General features: G+C 41.8%; 1 protein-coding gene across 2 annotated transcripts in view; it reads right to left on the reverse strand.

Moving 5' to 3' along the window:
• znf423 (zinc finger protein 423) overlaps positions 1–19,572 on the reverse strand; it is a 334,445-nt gene extending 314,873 nt beyond the window's left edge. For both annotated transcript variants that reach the window (XM_060923838.1, XM_060923836.1), the window contains exon 1: positions 18,507–19,572. In XM_060923838.1, the coding sequence (XP_060779821.1) occupies positions 18,507–18,546 (40 nt within the window). In that variant the 5' untranslated portion in view covers positions 18,547–19,572. The remainder of the gene's footprint in view (positions 1–18,506) is intronic.
• Between the last annotated feature and the right edge of the window lie 328 nt (positions 19,573–19,900).

A 19,900-nucleotide genomic window follows, 5' to 3' on the forward strand; every position in this document is an offset into this window, starting at 1 on the left:
TTGTTTGTTGGTTTGTCTGTTAGCAACATTACGTAAAAAGTTATGAACGGATTGCTCTGAAATTTTTTCCAGAGGTGTGACTGGGCACAAGTAACAATCCATTAAATTTTGGCGGTGATCCGGATCACCTTCTGGATCCTGGATTTTTTTAAAGGATTCTTGGCAGAGGTCTGCGCTCTCAGAGTGCTTTTCTAGTATTTTATTTATTTTTATAAAATTATTATACATCAATTTCTTAATATTTAATTATAATATTGAATTATTATTATTATTATTATTATTATTATTCACAGTTTCTTTTTAAATGCAAAACTACTGTATTGTGGCAGCATGTAAGCAAATGATACATAACGTGTGTCGTAGAAATGTGATGTGACATGTATGTTGTATTGCCCACCTCTAGTATACTTACAAATACGCAGTATGTACATGTAGCTTCACTAATGTACTGTATATACAGTGACAATGTAGGATCTGAATGCAGACTCGTCTAAATTAATATACAGATGTGTAAAAAACAGACTGAATGTGACATAAGTTATTAATAAACTATGAGCTGCTCCGCAATGTTCCTTGACGAACATATCTTCCTAACCCTCACAATGCTCATACGTACCAGCCAAGCAACACATAACTAAACATAATAACACAAACGCTCAGACGGAGCAGATAACAATCGATCTGCTGTGTTCAAAAGAATCCAATACAGTCAAGACAGTCTCAGATCTGAAATTTGTTTTCCACACATCTCACCTGTCAGACACGAAAGGAAAAATGTTTCCAATATACTTGCGGCTTGTACGTAAAACACACTAGAGAGCGCGAAAGAGAGAACGGAAGAGAAGTGGGAGAGCTGGAGAGGGACGGAGTGATACAAAAACAATGACTGAGTGGCAGTAAGGGGAAAAGGTAGGGTGATATAAAGTGAGGAAGAGAAAGCAGGCTCGATTAAATCTCGTTGGCTGTGTGAGGCTGTCACTGAGCGTGACACTGGCTGAACGTTCTGCTCGCTGGGGAGCGTTCCATAATCGCGTTCTCTCCACTATGATGCCATCAAATGAGGACGGGACAGGAGGACAGGAGGACAGGAGGATGGCAATGGCACAGGATTCAAAGCGGGCTGGAAAAACAACACATCCTCCCCAACCCATTTATGTCCCCTCATAGGCCGAGAGGCGAGCTTAACTTAACGCCCCTAACCAAGGAGGAAGACGGACTCTTAGGAGCGCTGCGTCTTCAGGGAGCGTCCAGAAATAGATGTGCTCCAAGCACTACTGACAATACCCACCATCAACGAAAGAGGAGAAGGAGAGAGTCATTCTCTTCCTTTCTGTGTCTCTCTCACGCACATAGAAACACACGTACGCACCAGGGCATGGGAGCAGAGCTTGGCCATGAGAGCAGTAGAGAGAAAAGTAGAAGCAGTAATACAGAGAGAGAGAGAAAGAGAGAGAGAGATTTAATTGCCTTATCCTGTAGTACAAGCTGGGGAGTGCTTTTTGACTCTGGCTTCTGATTTCACGCTAAGGCATTATTTAGTTTGATACAGACTTGATTAGGCATTACAGCACAGGCCCTTTCTGTGTAGGCTTTGTCGCTTGCTTGTATCACTGGAGGACAGATTAATACTGCAATCACACTTCTTTTGAGACTTCTTCACTGTTCACAGCCCCTCGCCTGAGACCACTCTAGCCTGCCTTTGTTTGTGTGTGGGGGATTTCCTAAGAGACAATGGCTAGTTATTGTTTAATAAACTTACTGAGCTTGAACGTCACTGCCATAGGCCACAACTATGAGCTCTGGGCAGGTAAGTGTGTGTTTGTTTGTTTGGGTGGCACTCGATACGTAACTTATTAGTAAGTTTACACTGACCTTAAGCACTGGATCATCATAGGGTTGAATTTTACTTTTACCAGTCCAATCCACTATACTGCGAGTTGGCCTACTGGTTAGTGTCTCAACTGGGAGATCGCGAGTTCTACTCTCGCTCGGGTCATACCGAAGACTATCATAAAAATGGTACCTACTGCTGTCTGGCAAGGCACACTGCAATACAGATGTGAGTGGGGAGTCAAACTCTTGTGGGTGCCAGAGGACTAGCCCCCCACTGTAACCCTAGCTGTATAGCTGAGAGCTATAGAAGGAAAGATTGGTGCTGCCGAAGGGCCTGGTTAGTACTGGGATGGGAGACTGCCTGGGAAGACCAGGTCCTGGCATGGGAAGGACTTTGAGTCCAATCTACTGAAGTATTTTTAGTATGAACTCCAGTATTGCACTGTACCAATTACTGGTCACTGGGGTGGTACACTTAAGAACATCTCTGCATATGTAGGTTTTACAGGGTACCTTGGTAAATAAATGCAGTGTAGTTTTAACACTTTAATTGGATGCAAGACCATGGCTACAGAAGTTAAAGGTACGCTACATTTTTCTAGTGTGAACGTGTAGAGTATGTCGCCTGCCTAAGCACAGAACTTATATTGAATGCAGGTCACTAAATGTCATTCTGTAATCATGCCTTTGGCGTTTTGCAAGCCGCAGAAGCCTAGAAGTCTCGACTGCAAAAAAAGAGTTCAGTATTCATTTGGTATTTGCTTTTATCCAAAGTGAATTTCAGCTGATCTGAGCAGATGACATTTAACTGTCTTGCTGGAGGACCCCACAATGGCAGCTTGATGTTACTGGGATTTGAACGCGCAACGTCCTATCAACAAAACGCTTAAACATAAATGCAATAATATGACGTAATAACATGCACTTGCCAAACGCTTTATTAGGAATACATGTACACCTGTTCGTTCATGCAAGCATCATGAATAATCAGCATCATGTGGCAGCAATAAAATGCACACAGTCATAATCAAGATGAGCTTCATGTCATAACATCAGACATCAGAATGGGTAAAAATAATTGTGATCTCAGTGACACTAACTATGCCATGGTTGTTACAACAAACAAACAAAAAAACTAGCGAGAGGCGGTTCTGTGGCGGAAATGTCTTAAGCCTAGGTCACAACCGGACGTACGATTTTTTGGCCGTGCGATTTTTGGCGTTTCCCAAATCACTGCGTTTTTTTGGTTCGTGGAGAAAGACGCACGTTGGCCGTAAGTTTGTCTTGCAACCTGAAAAAAACGTAAGCGCCCGTAGAGTTTGTTTGACATGACAAAGAACCTCTGCACCTGGTCTGCGGCCAGTCTACGGCTTGAAAATCAGCACGTCACACACGCGCCCTCCGTGCGTTTCACGCGCGCCCTCCGTGCGTTTCTTGCGTTTTTTGCACGTAGACTGGCCGTAGGAGCACGTACGGCCGGTTGTGACCGAGGCTATATTGATGAAAGAAGTCTGGGACATCAGAAAGAAGCCAGAGGGCTGTTTTTTGAGCTGACCAAAGGGCAAAATGAACTCAAATAACTACTCTTTATAACTATGGTGAACAGAAAAGCATCTCAAAATGCCCATAACGCTATGTCGAGTTCTGTTCCTGTCAACCAAGAACAGGAATCTGATGCTACAGTGGGCAAGGGCAAAGGAAAACTGGGCACGTGATTATTGGAAAAAGATCAGGGAAGTTTTTCACAGTTTTCAACTGTCTTATTTCGGTGAACCTGTGTCTGGTGTAGCCTTAGATTTTACGTATTGTGCTGCTGACATGTGACTGGTTGATTATGCCTCCGCCACCTTAAGGTGCAGGAGGCATTATGTTTTCGGGTTGTCCGTCTGTCCGTGCGTGTGTCCGTCAGTGCGTGCGTCCGTCCTGAAACCTTGTGAACGCGATATCTCAAAGGCTAATGAAAGGAATTTCACCAAACTTTCACCATTTGTGCGCTTTGGGACAAACATGAACTGATTAGATTTTGAGGTTAAAAGGCCACAGGTCAAGATTACTGTGAAGTCAAATGTCCATCCCCAAATCACAACTTAATAAAGCGTGTAGTCTACCAGGCGGAGGCATCCCCATCGACGCCGTTGGCGTCGAGTTCTATCTAGTTAAATGATTAGGGGTGTCAGTGTTCCTAATAAAGTGGACAGAAAATGTACCGTAATTATGTTTTAGAATATTCATATAGCTATTTGATAGTTATTCCGCAAAATCGAGTTGTATCGAGTCCACAACGAGATTGAGTGGAATAACTGTTTTATTCTATCCATAGTCACTGGACTTTGAGAAACAGAGCATTTTTATATTTATTTTTTACAAATTCGATAAATAAAAACTTTATACAAAACGTCCGATCAAATCATTTCCGCTTAGAATGTAAACAAACCGGTGAAATGACAGGAGCAATTTGTGAAAAATACGATAATAATAATAATAATTCTTGAAAAATAATAATAAAAAAAACATTCTTACCATCAAATACTTTTATTCCGTATTTTGTTGCTTTTTTTATTTTTTAGGGTTTTGTTTTCGAGTAGAGTTTTTATTTCGTCCTCGGTTGACGGAGCAACATGCTCCGCCGTTTTGTTTTTCTCTACTCATGGTGTATGAGCTGATATCCTAGTAGTAGAGTAGCCAATCAGAGTGTGCGACTGTTCATATCCCGTGAATGTGGGTAGAATAAAATGAGACAGCCATCCAGTAGTTTCACACATAATAACAAACTTAAGTTTAATTATAATACTGTAACATGATTGTGATTTCAGCTTGTCCAAACCGTGGCTTCTTCTCCCCAAGCTTGGACACTGCCCAGGTTGTGGCTTGGTGTGCAGGGTTACAGATGGATATTACTGCCCCTTCCTTAACCCCCTTGGAGTTGTTCCTGCCAAGCATATATGAACTTCAAAAGAATAGTCTTCAGAACTCAAACCTTAACTTTTCCCATAACACCTATAAATATCCACACAGCAACAATGGCAGCACCCGTAAAACAGATTTTCACCAAGCCAACAAACAGCCTGGGGTTTAGCAGGTGGATCCTGCATTCTTCAGTGTCATGTAAAACAAGAATAAACAACGGCAGATTTTATATTATGTAGCAAATCCAGCATTTTTGAGACTTGCCTGAGGCACTATCGCAAAACGTAGCTCTAAGTATGCATGTGTCTCTGTTTCGAGGTGTGTGTGTGTGTGTGTTAGACAGACAGACTGAATATAATGACTTGAGCTCCACTCTTTCCTTGACCTAAAGACATCCTCAGACAAAAATACATTTTTTAACATCCATCCATCCATCCATCCATCCATCCATCCATCTATCAAAGCCTGGAAGCTTTGGTGGTTGATGGACGGATGGATGGATGGATAGATGGATGGATGGACAGAAGCACAAGCCCCCCCCCCCCCATTGCTATTCTTCTACTGCCTGCTGCCTCCACCTCTCTCTCTCTGCTTCTCCTGTAGCAACTCGGATCTTGTTTGATGGTGAGATGAAGCATTTATTAGGAGAACGTGTGCTGGATGGGTAGAATAAAGCCGAGTCTGTGAGGTGGGAGAGAGTGAGAACAGTGTTAATAATTCTGCTCTACTCTCCTGGCCCTCGTTTAGTTTTTCAGGAGCTCCCAGAGAGAAACCTCATCTTCGGGCAGGCAAAGCACACGCAAACACACACACACACACAATCTGAGAACCGCTATACTAACGACTACGTGTTCTTGTGTGCTATCGAGGTATAATGTTCTGACCTTCAGCAACTCGATCAACCTGCAGGTTGGTTTGTAATTAGGAACATACTGTGGCCATTTTAATCATCTTCAATTAATCACATTTGTTAATCATAACCACAGATATCACAGACATCTCATTTGTTACTCATTATCACATTGTTAGCCTTTGCAATCCAGATCTCTGTAGATCCCGAGCTCTACAATACACAAACCAAACATAAGGCACAGCTACAGTATGCCTTGTGTTCTGTGAGCATCCTGATCATCTCAGATGCTCCAAATGAGTTACACGCGAGTGCTTTAATAAATCATGGTATTGTATGATTCCTTTTGGTTAAATCAGTGCAGAGTGTGATGATGCAGTGGGTAGTTTTGGTGCCTTAAAGCTCCAAGATCTCCAGTTTAATCCTGAGCTCAGGCTACTGTCTGTGCAGAGTTTCTCAGTATGTTCTTCAGGTTCTCCTGCCAAAAACATGCTGATAGGTGGAATCGTGTACAATAAATGGCCTGTTGGTGTGAATGAGGAGTAGTAGTCCAGGGATAGGTTTTAGGATCCATTGTACCCTGACCAGGAAAACGACTTTACTAAGAGATGAATGATCGATAAATCAGTGCAGGCCACAGGCCAGACTTTAATCATGACTCAACAGTGTTATGTGGACGATATGCTTTTTTAATTCCATATCATTCAGCCATATAATATACAGTACCAGTCAAAAGTTTGGACACATCTACTCAATCATAGGTTGTTTTGTATTTTGACTATTTTCTACATTGTAGAACAATACTGAAGACATCAAAACTATGAAACAACATATGGAACGGATATGGAATTATTCTATCCACGTTCACTGGATATGAGCAATTATGTGCTCTGATTGGCTACTCTACTACTAGGCTATCAGCTCATATACCGTGAGTAGAGAAAAACAAAATGGCAGCGCGTGTTGCTGAACCAACAGAGGACAAAATAAAAACTCTACTTGAAAACAACCCCCCCCAAAAAAAATACAAAGAAAAGCAACAAAATATGGAATGAAAGTATTTGATGGTAAGAACATATCTTTTTTTATTTTTCAAGAATTATTATTATTATTGCGTTTTTCACAAATTGCTACTAGTATTTCACTGGTTTGTTTACATTCTAAGCGGAAATGATTTTGTTGGACATTTTGTATAAAGTTTTTATTTATCGAATTTGCAAAAAATAAAAATGCTCTGTTTCTCAAAATCCAGTGTATGCGGATAGAATAAAACAGTTATTCCTACGCTTTATGAGCGCCTCGTCGGCTATCAGCTCATGTACGACTCGAGTTTGTGGAATAATTGTTAATTATGTAGTAAACAAAAAGAAAGAGTTCAAAAAAACAAAAATATGTTTCCTATTTTAGATTCTTCAGTGTAGCCAGTGTTTACCTTGATGACGTGTTACACACTACTGGCATTATCTTAAAGGAGAACTGAAGTCATTTTTAAACTTGCTTTATTTCTTAATTAACGTGTTATTCAATTACGTTTTCGGTTTTAGTAACCTTATATCGTGACTCGTATTGGCAACTAATTGAAATTAAATATTATACTTATCGGCCTATTTGGTTTTTAGCTGTGTTGAATGTAGTTCGTTTGGTCCACGGCAGGCGTCGCTTATCTGCTCACGAGACTTGTGCAAGACTTCAAAATGTTAAGTGTCGTATTTGGCATCTTGTGTCACATTTATTCCACCAAATGAACTGTTTTCCAAACGAAATATTGCACAAAAACGAGTTTAAATGACGATTACTGCCGACTTTTTTCAAACTTTCCTGATTGCTATTAAAACAAACAAAACTTCCGGCTTGATTACGTCAGCATTCGAAGGAGGGCGCGCGTCTTTTGACAACGTTGGCAGATGTTGGTCACTTTGATTTCCGCTGTACGTTTTACTTCCGTCCTACGATGTCTTGCACAGGTCTCAACAAATCTCGTTTATGGCCATTGCTTTGACATATGGACTGATATATTACAGAGCATATTTCAAACACTCATAACTTGCTATAGCAGCGACAAAATAGCTCTTAAAAATGCATTCCTACATTTAATTGAAAAAATTAAGAAGAATTGGAAGATGTGTCCAAAATTTTGACTGGTACTGTATATTATATTGCCATGATGTGAGATACAGGAATGCTGTGGTCTGTGTGTCTGCTCTGGAGCAGTAGTGCTTGTTACCTGCTGCCTGCTTTACACACACACACACACACACACACACACACATGCACAAACAAACACGCGCACGGCTTCAGTCTTCTAATATTTCATTCACTACTACCGCTCGGTCTCAGTGTTTTCCCACCCAAACACAGCTACTGCACAGAGAGCATGCAGAGCACACAAGATATAAAATCTTAAATGAATTGGCAAATTTTTCATTCTCATGTATGACAATTTGTTTTTCAGTGAGAAGCGTGTTTCGAGTTTCATGTGAGATTTTTAAGCCTGTGGAAGGCCTTTGCAGGAGAAGGATTCATTTCTGCATGCTGCAACATTCCTACATGCTAACTGCGAATCCTCCCCATACGAAACGCAAAGACATCTCGCTGCCACACATACACGGTGATGTGCGCAAGCCTTGTAAATGCAATTATTTCCAATATTGTGTGCACGCGTGTTTGTATGTGCTCTGAAACAGTGAGCCACTTTAATTGTTTCTTCACTATCGCCCTGCTGTTTGCATGGGTTATTATCCTCAGCTCAGCAGGGAGGCCCTTGCTTTTTGACAGCAAATTGAGTGAAGAGAAATAAGGCAAAACTGCGACATCAAGGGCTCCGTCTATCTCCGAGGTTAGCGAGGGCCTAGAATGAGGACGCACCCGTATACTGTACAATGCAGCGCTAATTCTGTCTGAGATACCTAGGCCTGAGACGAAGCCTGGCGGGCTTCACGCCTCAAAATCAATTTGGGAGGATGACATAGCAGGTCGTTTCCAGGCATGCCCCCTCCAGAACGAGTCGTCTGTGAGTATGCACAAATCTCCCTCTGATAAAAAGCGCAAGCTTAAAAGCAGTCAGCGAGAGTTGGCGGCTGAAAAGGCTTTGCAGCGGCTCATGCTTTGCGCTCATCTGTCATGTCAGTGCTTAAAAAGATCTGTTAAAGGGTCAACAGCAATAGCACGTCACCTTCCACGCTGCCAGGTGGCCCTAACAAGAGCTGTTTACATACAGCGGAAAATGATTGGTCACCCTTTTCTTCTTTCTTTATTGTTCCAATTGTGTGAGTCTGTCTATTTAAAGAAATGAAATAAATCACTGTAAAGTGAGGGGAAAAAAGGATGCGGTGAATCTAAATGCAGTGGCATCAAAAGCTGAACTCTGAAAATCACTCAAAAGTCTAGTTAGCAGAGTCAAACACTATGTGTGTGTAAGAGGCCAAGGGTACTGAATTCAATAAATTCCTGCTTGTTTTAACTCTTTTGTACTTTGTTGTAGAAAACTTTCCAGGCACAGTGAAATCAATAGGTTGAGCACTAGCGTTGTGGGAGCCACAAGTGCCGAGGCGATTTTTATGTGCGTGGGCACACACACACACACACACACACACACACACACATACGCATACATAAAAAAATAAATAAAAAAATCCTCAAACTTTGAGAGCTTGAAGTGAAACCTTCCCTCTCCAGCTCTTCAAACCCTGCTCCGGTGTTGGAAAGCTCTCGAAGCCCAGGGCAGAGAGAGCCGAATAGGCCGGCGGAGGGGGGCAGACGGCCTGCAGAGGGGTCAGCGAGGACTCTGGGGGGGTCAGCAGGGGTCACGGCAACTCGAGCACTCTTCACTAATGACCTCCGCAGCCCCCCTGCTCACCTCTCTCAAAAAACCCAGGCCCAAGCCCAGAACCAGTCCAGAAGGGAGGCCTGCCAATAAATATATGCATCAGCCAGGTGGAGTGAGTGGGCTTTAATTGCCCCCTTTCCTTATGTTTAATGTACAGCACAGCAAGGCAAGAAAGGGTCGTAGAGCAGCCACCCGGAGACAGACAGATGAGAAGACGGAGGAAAGGGAGGGGTTTGGAGGAAGAGAGAGAAGAAGAAAAGAAATAAAGAAAACTTTTTTTTTCCCTGATTCCGTGCCCTAGTGTGCAGTCTGCTCTGATGTAGCTATGATTAGCAGGCCTTTGTAGTCTCAGTAGATCCACCCTGAAAAAAATACACCTGCACTTCTGACAATTACAGCAAAAGTATATTATGCGCACACACACACACACACACACACACACACACACACACACACACACACACACACACACACACAGGTAATCAGGTCTCACCTCAGTAGACATCACAAAGGACTGAACTGAACTGTGAGAGACCCTCGGCAGATTAACATTTAGTACACAGTCTCCAATTTCGAGTACGTTTTTCAGAAAAAAAAGGCCTTTAAACTCAACCACTCCCAGCAAATCACAATGCATGCTTCAAGCAGCTAAAAACAACTCTCAGCGGGCTAGGTAAAACAGCCTGCCATAGTTAATCTACATGGGAATGAGCAGATTTGCGAGAGTCTTTCTCTGAGTGGTGTTCCAGCACATTTTAATCTGCCCCATGCAGCAGCCCAATCCGGGATCCAGCATGCTGGAGTCTTAGAGCGGACAGCCTCCTCAGGGAGCCTCGGACAAGGGAAGCGATGGTTGGCAGGCAAGAAGGGGGTACAAACAGAATTAATAACAAGTCTCGCCAGAGTGGCACCTCCTCTTTAGAAACGCAGAGTAGATCCTGAGCGAGTCCACAGTTCCGGGCCACTGAATCCAGGCTCACTGATAAAGCTCAGTTAAGCCGTTGCAATGGCACATTGTCCTGAGCTTCTATATTAAGACAGATCCTTGCACACAAAACTAGCAGGCGAGCTGCAGATAAGGAGTTGTGACTAGCAGGCATACCAAAGACCATGGAGATGACACCCCTTCCTGTCTTACCTCCAGCACAAACTAATGTCTGATGTTGAAACTGAAACCTCCCAACCTGCAGGGGTCACTGTAACACAACAGCTATGTAAAAGTAGGTAAAGGATGGAGACAAATTAGATTATAGGCTTCTCCACAATATTTATTCACACGAAATAAGTTTGTCTGACACAAGAACTTCATTGGAAACGCTCCAACTCTGCCATCACACCGCTCAGCTTAATGTTGTTAAGCTACGACAGCCAGCACGTCGTTTCTCTCACTAATCACTATGTTATGACCAAAGGCTACCAGTTTCAGCATTCAGTTTGTATTTTAATTCAACTTACATTTTAGTCCAATCTCTGATGTACCTGTGCCTTCGCTTTGCAACATTTTCTGCCAATCTTCAGACAGCTAAAGGGAATTTCAGCTACTAAAGGTTGAGAAAGATAGGTTATGCCAGTTGCCTTCTCAAAAACTCTTTGCATTTTGTCACATTTGTTAAGTTTCAAAATGGAGCAGCCTTGCATGATGTAGCAGCAGAGAAACACAGCCTGAGCTGGAGTATATGCTATGTATTTTATACGTGGCGCAGATTAAAGAAGAAGAAGAAGAAGAAGAGGAAGAAGTACCATGCTGGCACAACACTGGGCACATAAGGGTAAGGCTGCAGTGTGTGTGCGGGTGTGTGTGTGTAATTGTGCGTGAGCAAAAGGCAAGGGGAGAGTTGTACTTTTAACTGTGCCACTCATCGTGATTGCAACAGTAATGGCGAGAAAAAAAACACCACTGCTGTCAAACTGTGCATAATTACATTTTCTCCTGGTCTTGATGAAATACTTTTAGGAGTTGTTTAACAAATGGCTCATGCTGCGAACTCAGAGAAAATTAAAAAATCAACTTTCTTGTTCATCTCCCATTACCACGGAAACTAGGCTGCCATATCAGTGTCTGAAGAAAATCTCCGAAGGTCACTAATTCATTACTTTAACGTACATAAAGTACAGTAACATGCTGATAGAACAAAATCTAAAATGTTCACAGAGGATAATGTAATTACGCTCACAGAAAATCTGCTGAACTGTGACTAATCACTCCATGCTTAAATGTTACACTACGCATACTGATACTGGTATTGGTAGGATAGATATTGATATGTATAGATATAGATATGTAACTGATTATAGATCTCACACAGACAGGTACCGATACCAAACCTGACAACACGTCTGTTGAAACTGGAGAACATGCTGTCGTAACTTCACATTCATATAATATACTCACTAGGGGTGTGCAAAAATATCGATACGGCGATATATCGCGATACTTTGTCTTCTGATTCAATATCGATACTCAAAATTTGAATATCGATATTTTTTCAAATAATAAATCATGTTTCAGATGGGTTGTAAATTCGGTACGACTTCCGCACCTCCGCTCCGCGAGGTGTCGCTGTGCCGCTCCCTCACTGCAAGGCACTCTTCGTCTTCTCTTTTTTCCCCGGCGGTTGCAGTGAGGAAAAAAAACAAGCAAGCATGGCTATTAACGTAAACCTAGAGATGCCGCCGAACTTTAAGGCAGATGTTTGGAGGCATTTTGGATTCCAAAGGAAAGGAGAAAAAAACAGTGAGCCGGTGTTCTGTAAAGTTATCCTACCTCTTGGATTTGTCCTACCAAGCCTACTGCGCATGCGCGAAATCCAGGAGGGTAGGAAAATTCAACAGTAGTTTTGTCCTACCGATCAGCTGGGCTGATAGAAAATCGGTGAGTATTTCACGCATTTGCCGATTTTTATGTTTTGTGCGTATTGGTCGAGTCTTTGGCCGAGTCAAATAATTTGTAATGCCTTGTTTTGAATAATAAACCGGTCTGTATGAGAACTTGCTAATTCATGTGTTCTGCGCATGCGCAGTAGGCTTCACGCATGCGCAGTAGACTAAGATGCACACTGCACTTTTCAATGTGTTTCAGACAGTGTGTTGTTCCTGCAAAATAAGCACAAGTTAAATGTTCTCCGGTATATGTTCTCAAGTTTACAAAGAACAAATTGATATTAGTGTTAGCACTGAAATGTATGTGCAGTCTGCAGTGCAAGTTTTAAGTTTTCATAAAACAATTTGATTCTGCTTGTTAAGCAGCACTGATGTGTCCATGCTTACAGAAAAGTTGATAATACTAGCACAGAAATGGGAATTTTCTGTATGTTTTAGTGAAGCAACTCTTGGTTTTGCCAGCAGTGGAATAGAGACAAATATATGTCTGGCAAGAGTGTGTAGTTATGTATGTGAAATGTAATTTTACAGTGGTCAATAAATTCTGATTTTCTTCAGTGACACAGATATCGTGATGTGGTTGAAATTTCTTGCAATATATCGATTATCGCAGAATCGCTGTACCGTGATATCATTGTTATCGTGGGCAAAATATCGCCATAGTATCGTATCGTGAGGTATCTGGTGATACCCAGCCCTAATACTCACTAACTATTTATCTCGTCACATCACTATGATTTAGATCTGACCTTAAACAAACCTTATTATGGAGAACCAAACCAGGTTTTTTTTTGGCACGTTTCTGTTCTGATCATGTGATTAATTTACATGCCACAATTTTGCACGTTATGTAAAACTGCCCATGCATGCAATGATTATCATCCTAAATAAATAGATGTGCCATGTTTGATGTAAATACTGCAAAAATGAATTGCTGTTTCCTAATTAGGTTTGCTTTTAATTAGGTCTGGCACACTGCAAGGAAACAGTGAGAAAGCAAAACCACCTGGTCAGATAGGTACTAAAAAATAAACAATAAAAGAACAAACTGATTCATAAAAGATGGTTTTTAATTCATGTTTAAGACTCTTCTGCAACATTCCTGTATAGACTTCCTTATATAACGATTACACCCAACAAAAAAATACAGTAACTGCTAAAAGTTTGGACACACTTTCTAATTCAATGGATTTCCTTTATTTTTATTAATTAAGAGACACTTCATGTTTTAAATAATGATGGATGTCGTTTCTCTTTACTTAGCTGAGCGGTTCTTGACATAATATGGATTACTACAGTTGTGGATTAGGGCTATTTACTGTATTGTTATTATTTACTGTTTACTGTTTGAACTCTAACGCATGAAGAAGGCAAGAAATTGCACTAATTAACTTTTGACGAGGCAGAGCTGTTAACTGAAAAGCATTCCAGGTGACGACCTCATGAAGCTGGTTAAGATAACGCCAATAGTGTGCACAGTGTCATCAAGTAAACGCTGGCTATGCTGAAGAATCTAAAATACAAAACATTTTATTTTTAACACTTTTTTTGTTTACCACATTATTCCATATACGTTCCATGTCATTTTATAGTTTTGATGTCTTCAATATTGTTCTCCGATGTAGAAAATAATCAAAATACAGAAAAACCTATGAATGAGTAGAGTAGGGGTGTCCAAACTTTTAACTGGCACTCTATATAAGGATTCCTTAACAAGAGCAAAATAACAAAAAGCATTATATTTTCTTCACCAAAAATATATTTTTAACAAATTTATGATCGGTGGCAAAAGGAATCCCGAATTTTGTAGAATTATGCATGATCTAATATAGTGTATAATGAACTTGCAAACATACAACACAATAAGACAATAGTGCACAAACAGGCAATAAGCGAATGAAATGGAAAACACACATGCTGAAAAAAAGGGAATCCATAATGATGTTAAAAACAGGAAGGAGGTTTTTTGCTCGCCGCTCTGTGCGGCTATAGACAGACATGCAGCTCCATGCTAACTCACTTCAGCGTTTTATAACAACCCACTGACCAATGAAAGTCCTGCACGGCTGCAAAAGTCTAGGTGACAATAAAAAAGCCATTTAATGCTTAAACCAGATGGTCCTATATTTCAGCTCACACACACACACACACACACATACACACACACACACACACAATACAAAACTAGAAAACAGATGTAAACCCTTTGACATTATATTACCCTTTGTAATTTCATTTTTGTTGATACAGATCTCTTACTAATCACAGTCAGATGTTTCCAGCAACACTTCCACCATTTCTACACTTCCGACACCAATTGAAAAGTGTTTCTTTTAACCTATTTTCAAAAATGTCAAGAAATGCCAAGTATTCTAGTAAAGTAAAGCAGAATTTTTATCGTTTTAGATTAAAGATAAATTTAAAAAATGCTGTTCTCCTTCAAGCTATAAATAGTCACTATCAGAGCTAAACACTTGTGAATTGAACTTTGCCATGAGAACTTAAATTGGAATAAATTGAAAAAATATGGCATCGCAAACCCGATGCTTGTTATGGTATCCACGGCAACGTGAGACAACTCCCCCAAAATAGGAAATCTACTCACAGATCATATCCCCTTAAAGCTGTGATATTTGTAGATGACAAACAACAAGCTGGAGGTTATAATTTCACATTTCAGCATTCAGTACTGAGTGAGTCGGTCTATATGAGGACACAGATGTGGAGATGAGGCAGAAATGATCCGTGTCTGTCCCTTGTCAGCAAGACAAGCACAAACCCCACTCCTCTGTTTTTCTTCTTTATGGGGTTAAAGGAATGATTTGATCTGACTAAGTGTAAACAACACTGCGGAAAGGAAAGGAAAGGAAAGGAAAGGAAAGGAAAGGAAAGGAAAGGAAAGGAAAGGAAAGGAAGGCTCTGTCTCATATACCATCATGTGCACTCATTCTCCCTTAATGTCCTGAAAATAAAGCGGATTTATTAATGTGTAATTAAGTAATAATTATTGCTACATAATGCATGAAACACTCAGGGGAAAAGCATAGATATGAAACAGCAATGCTCCGGCCAAGCGCTGCACGCGTACACATTAAAACAGGATTAATTGGGAGAAATAATATTTTGATAAGCACTGCTCGCTCGCTCTTCCCATTCGCTAACATGCACTCTCTCTCTCTCTCTCTCTCTCTCGTGCTATTACTTTTCTCCATCTCTCTGCACCCAGCAGCAAAATCTGTCTCATTAGCACTGATAATCACAGCTTTTAATGCTATTTGCACTGAGAGCATGACTTTCCACAAAAGAAAGAACTGCTGTTAAAGAACTGTTTTTTTTTAGGTCAGCATGAATTCAGCTGAAAAAATCACAGCCTTCATTGCTCTTGGACTTGAGAGCGAGATTGTTCAACAGCATGCGTGACATGATACAAGACCTCCATCTATTGTGGCGCGCTTCTGGTGCTCCTCTAACCTCTGACGTTGCCAGGCATTAGGAAAGGTGTTTGGAGGAGATAGGGACACATCATGCCTCAGTTAGGCCTACATATTTAATTAGAGTATGACTGATGTGCTTCACTGAGTCCACATAAGTGTGGTTTTATTCAAAAGCACTCACTGGAACAGACCAACACATTTACAGTGCCAGTGGGTTCTTGGTCCAGTGCACAGCAGGGTTTGACTGTGAATGTGTGTAGGTTATGTTCCACATATAACCAACATCTGCTGTAGCAAAAACAATGACAATTCCATCTTTTATCCATCTTTCGTCTAGGTCTCGAACTTTTATGGCGCTAAGAACCCCTTTAAATTAAATTACATGGACCCCCTCAGTACAGAGGGCTTTTTTTTTTTTAACTTTATGAACATAATTCAACTATTTTAAAAACATTACTGAAACATTATTCTGGCTATTTCTTGGTTGTTGTTGTTGTTGTTGTTTTTAAATTAGGTCCAACACATTAAGTCCAACCTGACATTATTTACAGGCTACTGTTTTTTTTGTTTGTTTGTTTTTGTTTTTTCAGTTAGTCAGGTCTAAATTAAACCAAGCAGGTTAATAGCTAAAAAAAAAATCAATGATAAATATAATAACTTTGGTTGTGATTAACACCACAGTAACTCATCTCATCTCATTATCTCTAGCCGCTTTATCCTGTTCTACAGGGTCGCAGGCAAGCTGGAGCCTATCCCAGCTGACTACGGGCGAAAGGCAGGGTACACCCTGGACAAGTCACCAGGTCATCACAGGGTCGACAGATAGACACAGACAACCATTCACACCTACGGTCAATTTAGAGTCACCAGTTAACCTAACCTGCATGTCTTTGGACTGTGGGGGAAACCGGAGCACCCGGGGGAAACCCACGCGGACACGGGGAGAACATGCAAACTCCGCACAGAAAGGCCCTCGCTGGCCACGGGGTTCGAACCTGGACCTTCTTGCTGTGAGGCGACAGCGCTAACCACTACACCACCGTGCCGCCCACACCACAGTAACTCAATTAAAAAAAATAAATCACCTCTTGGCAATGCTTCATGCACCCCTGGGGGTCTCTGGACACCATGATGAGAACCACTAGTCTAGACTACAAGCTATGTTCACAGGTTTATCATAATCCAGGTAACACTAATATATATATATATATATATATATATATATATATATATATATATATATATATATGTATATATATATATATATATAAAATGAGAGAGAGAGAGATGCTATAATGCAAACTAAATAATTTAACTTTTACAGCCTACATGCTCTCTCTCTCTCTCTCTCTCTCTCTCTCTCTCTCATCCACATACCAATTAAATTAAAGTCTGTTTTTGCTCATGACAATTTGACTACAAATGTTTCCAGAAATAGATGCTATGAATCACACACCCTTTTTGTAACTCACCGCAGATTGTGTCCATTAATTAGAACAAAACCTGACTTATTAATTGGGGGAAGGGTCCTCATACTGGGCCACATGGCCATCCCAATGCCCATCTGCTTGCCATGGGGCAGTCTGTGCCAACCGCGACTTCACCCGTAAACGTCTACCACACCAGTGAGGAAACTGCTATACCCACTTACCTACCAAAGTCTACCCAGGATAAAGCATTTCAATGTGTATGTATTATGAATTTATTTATTTATTTATTTATTTAGCACGAAACTACCTTTCCTTGTCTCTGGGATGGTGCCCTCAAGCTCTTTTGAACTTTACATGATGTATTGCACCTTGTATATTTACATGACAAAGAAAATGATAAAAGCTACACAACTTGCTAGCCACTTTAACCCGACACTACTGTACTGTACATGCACCTTTCCGGGTCAAACAAACACCGAAGATATAAAAGATATACCTTTGAGGTCACAGCGTGACAAGGAAAGGTACAGATTAGTACTGTACTTTTTTTTTTTTTTCTGAAAATGTACCAGACTAGTGAATAGTGTGTCTCAGTAGGTGATTTGCTTTAGGCTGCTACAGTATTTAGCCCTGATGTGGGATTTGTGTCAGAACCAGCAACAGTAGAGTAGAGACGCTAAAAGCAGGGGTGCAGATCCGATGTCAGGATGGGGGGGGGGGGGGGGGGGGCGCGGATGGACAAAAGTGATTTTTTTTGCCCGTATGCAACTCATACAACGCAACCATAAATCACAACTTCGTAGAGGCTCACCACATCATTCAAAAAGTACTGTGCAGGGTCTGAAAATACATTTGTTTGTACAATTTTGAATAATTTAGGGGATTTTTATTGGGGGGGGGGACAATTCATGTTTTTCAGAAACTGAAGGGGGGTCATGTCCCCCTGTCCCCCGGGGATCTGCACCCATGGCTAAAAGGCCAGGTTATCTTGAATCTATAACCTATAACCAAGCAGACATTTACACACACACACACACATATAAAACTGGTGCCTATATAGTGTCACAGAAAAAGAGCAAACAACAACAACTTGCAAATGCATTATATAGCTAATAAATACACTGTTCTGTAGCTATAAACAGTTTGGGTCTGTTTAAATACCCACAGAACTGGATTTATTCCTTCGTCTCAGGCTCTGTGCGTGCATGCACTTCTGAAACATAATAGTGCTCTTCATGCCAAAGATATTAAATCGCAGCTTTTCACAACACCCGCCAATTTTAGCCGTGAAATCTCATTGGTCATGCTGCTCGCTTGCTTGAGAGCAGTAAAGAAAAAGCGCTTACCTTTAACGGAGCGCGGTTTGGCCTGCTTGCGCCTGGACATCTCTGGGTCGCTGTGCTTCTGCTTCTATCGACCTCTTGTCCTTTCTTGCAAACAGTCATAGGCTACAAGCTGCTACTTTTTCCCCCTTTTTTTTGTGTGTGTGTGTCCGTGTTGCCTGTTGCAATGCGGCTACTTCGCTCTGTGCGCGCGTGTGCGTGTGTATGTGCGTGTGTATGTGCGTGTGCGTGCGTGCGTGTGTGCGTCGCGCCAGACCAGCAGCAGCAGCAGCAGCAGCACTCCGACGGAAAGAGGCGAGAGTGAGTAATGGCGAGCGGCGGATATTCCGGCGCTTTGGTAACTTCACGCGCGCTCGGTTTCAACCTGTAGATCTCACGCGTGGATCCGCGCGCGCCGGCAAGTCAGAGGAGTTTTCAAGAAGAAGAAGAGTCGAAAATAGTAATAATCAAATCAGATGTCGGTGCGTCCTGCTGTTAATGCGTTAACATGAACGCTTAAATGAACAGTGCGGCTTGTTATCGCGCGCGCGCGCTCCCGTTTTCTCCAGTTTTCTCCGTCTTTCTTGTCCTCCTTGGATCCTGCAGAACTCAACTCAACCGCCTTCTTTATTATTATTATTATTATTATTAGTATTAGTATTATTATTAGTAGTATTTTTTTTTTTTAGGGCGCCGTTTTAGGCATCTCTCTCTCTGTCTTTCTTTCTCTTTCTCTGTCTTTTTTTAATACCTCTGACCTCTAGGGGATTTGTTCAAAAAAATAATATATATATATTTATATTAATGCCCTCCTAAAAAAGAGCGAGGTGTAAACGTTAAGCGCTATAGCCTCCTTGCTCTCTCCCTTTTCTTCTTTGTCCTGACTCTGGTCTTCCCTCCGCCTCCCGATCCGAATGCTGGCGGGGCTGCGGCGCAGACACACATAATAAAGCGCAGGCTTGGCTGGAAATGTAGCCCCGTGTCCCAGCAGGGAGGATGTGAGAGTAGGGTCCCGGCGGGGGTGCGCTCCGATCCCGCAGGGAGCTCCGCGCAGCCTGGGCTTCAGCAGCACACACACACACACACACACGCGCACACACACGCGCACACACACACATATACAGAGCGCGCGCGAGAGAGAGCCAACAGCACCGAGCCATGGCCGGCCGTGGGAACTGCAGCCTGAAGTGTGGAGCGCGCGCGCTTTCGGATCGCAGCCAAAACCACGCAGTTTGGAGGAACTCGGAGAGACGCACTGGTTCCTGGGCTTGTTTTCTTTCGCTCCTCGCCCGCTCTTACGGTACCTCTCGAACACCGGTTTGGGTTTCCTCCAACATTGCGTCTTTCCAACTGAAAACCTTTTCGGTTCTTTAGTAGCCTGTCTTTCTTTCTGCTCCGTTATGTCGGTTATACCAAAT

This window comes from Neoarius graeffei, chromosome 6, assembly GCF_027579695.1.
Source record: "Neoarius graeffei isolate fNeoGra1 chromosome 6, fNeoGra1.pri, whole genome shotgun sequence".
In the NCBI taxonomy this organism is placed as follows: domain Eukaryota; kingdom Metazoa; phylum Chordata; class Actinopteri; order Siluriformes; family Ariidae; genus Neoarius; species Neoarius graeffei.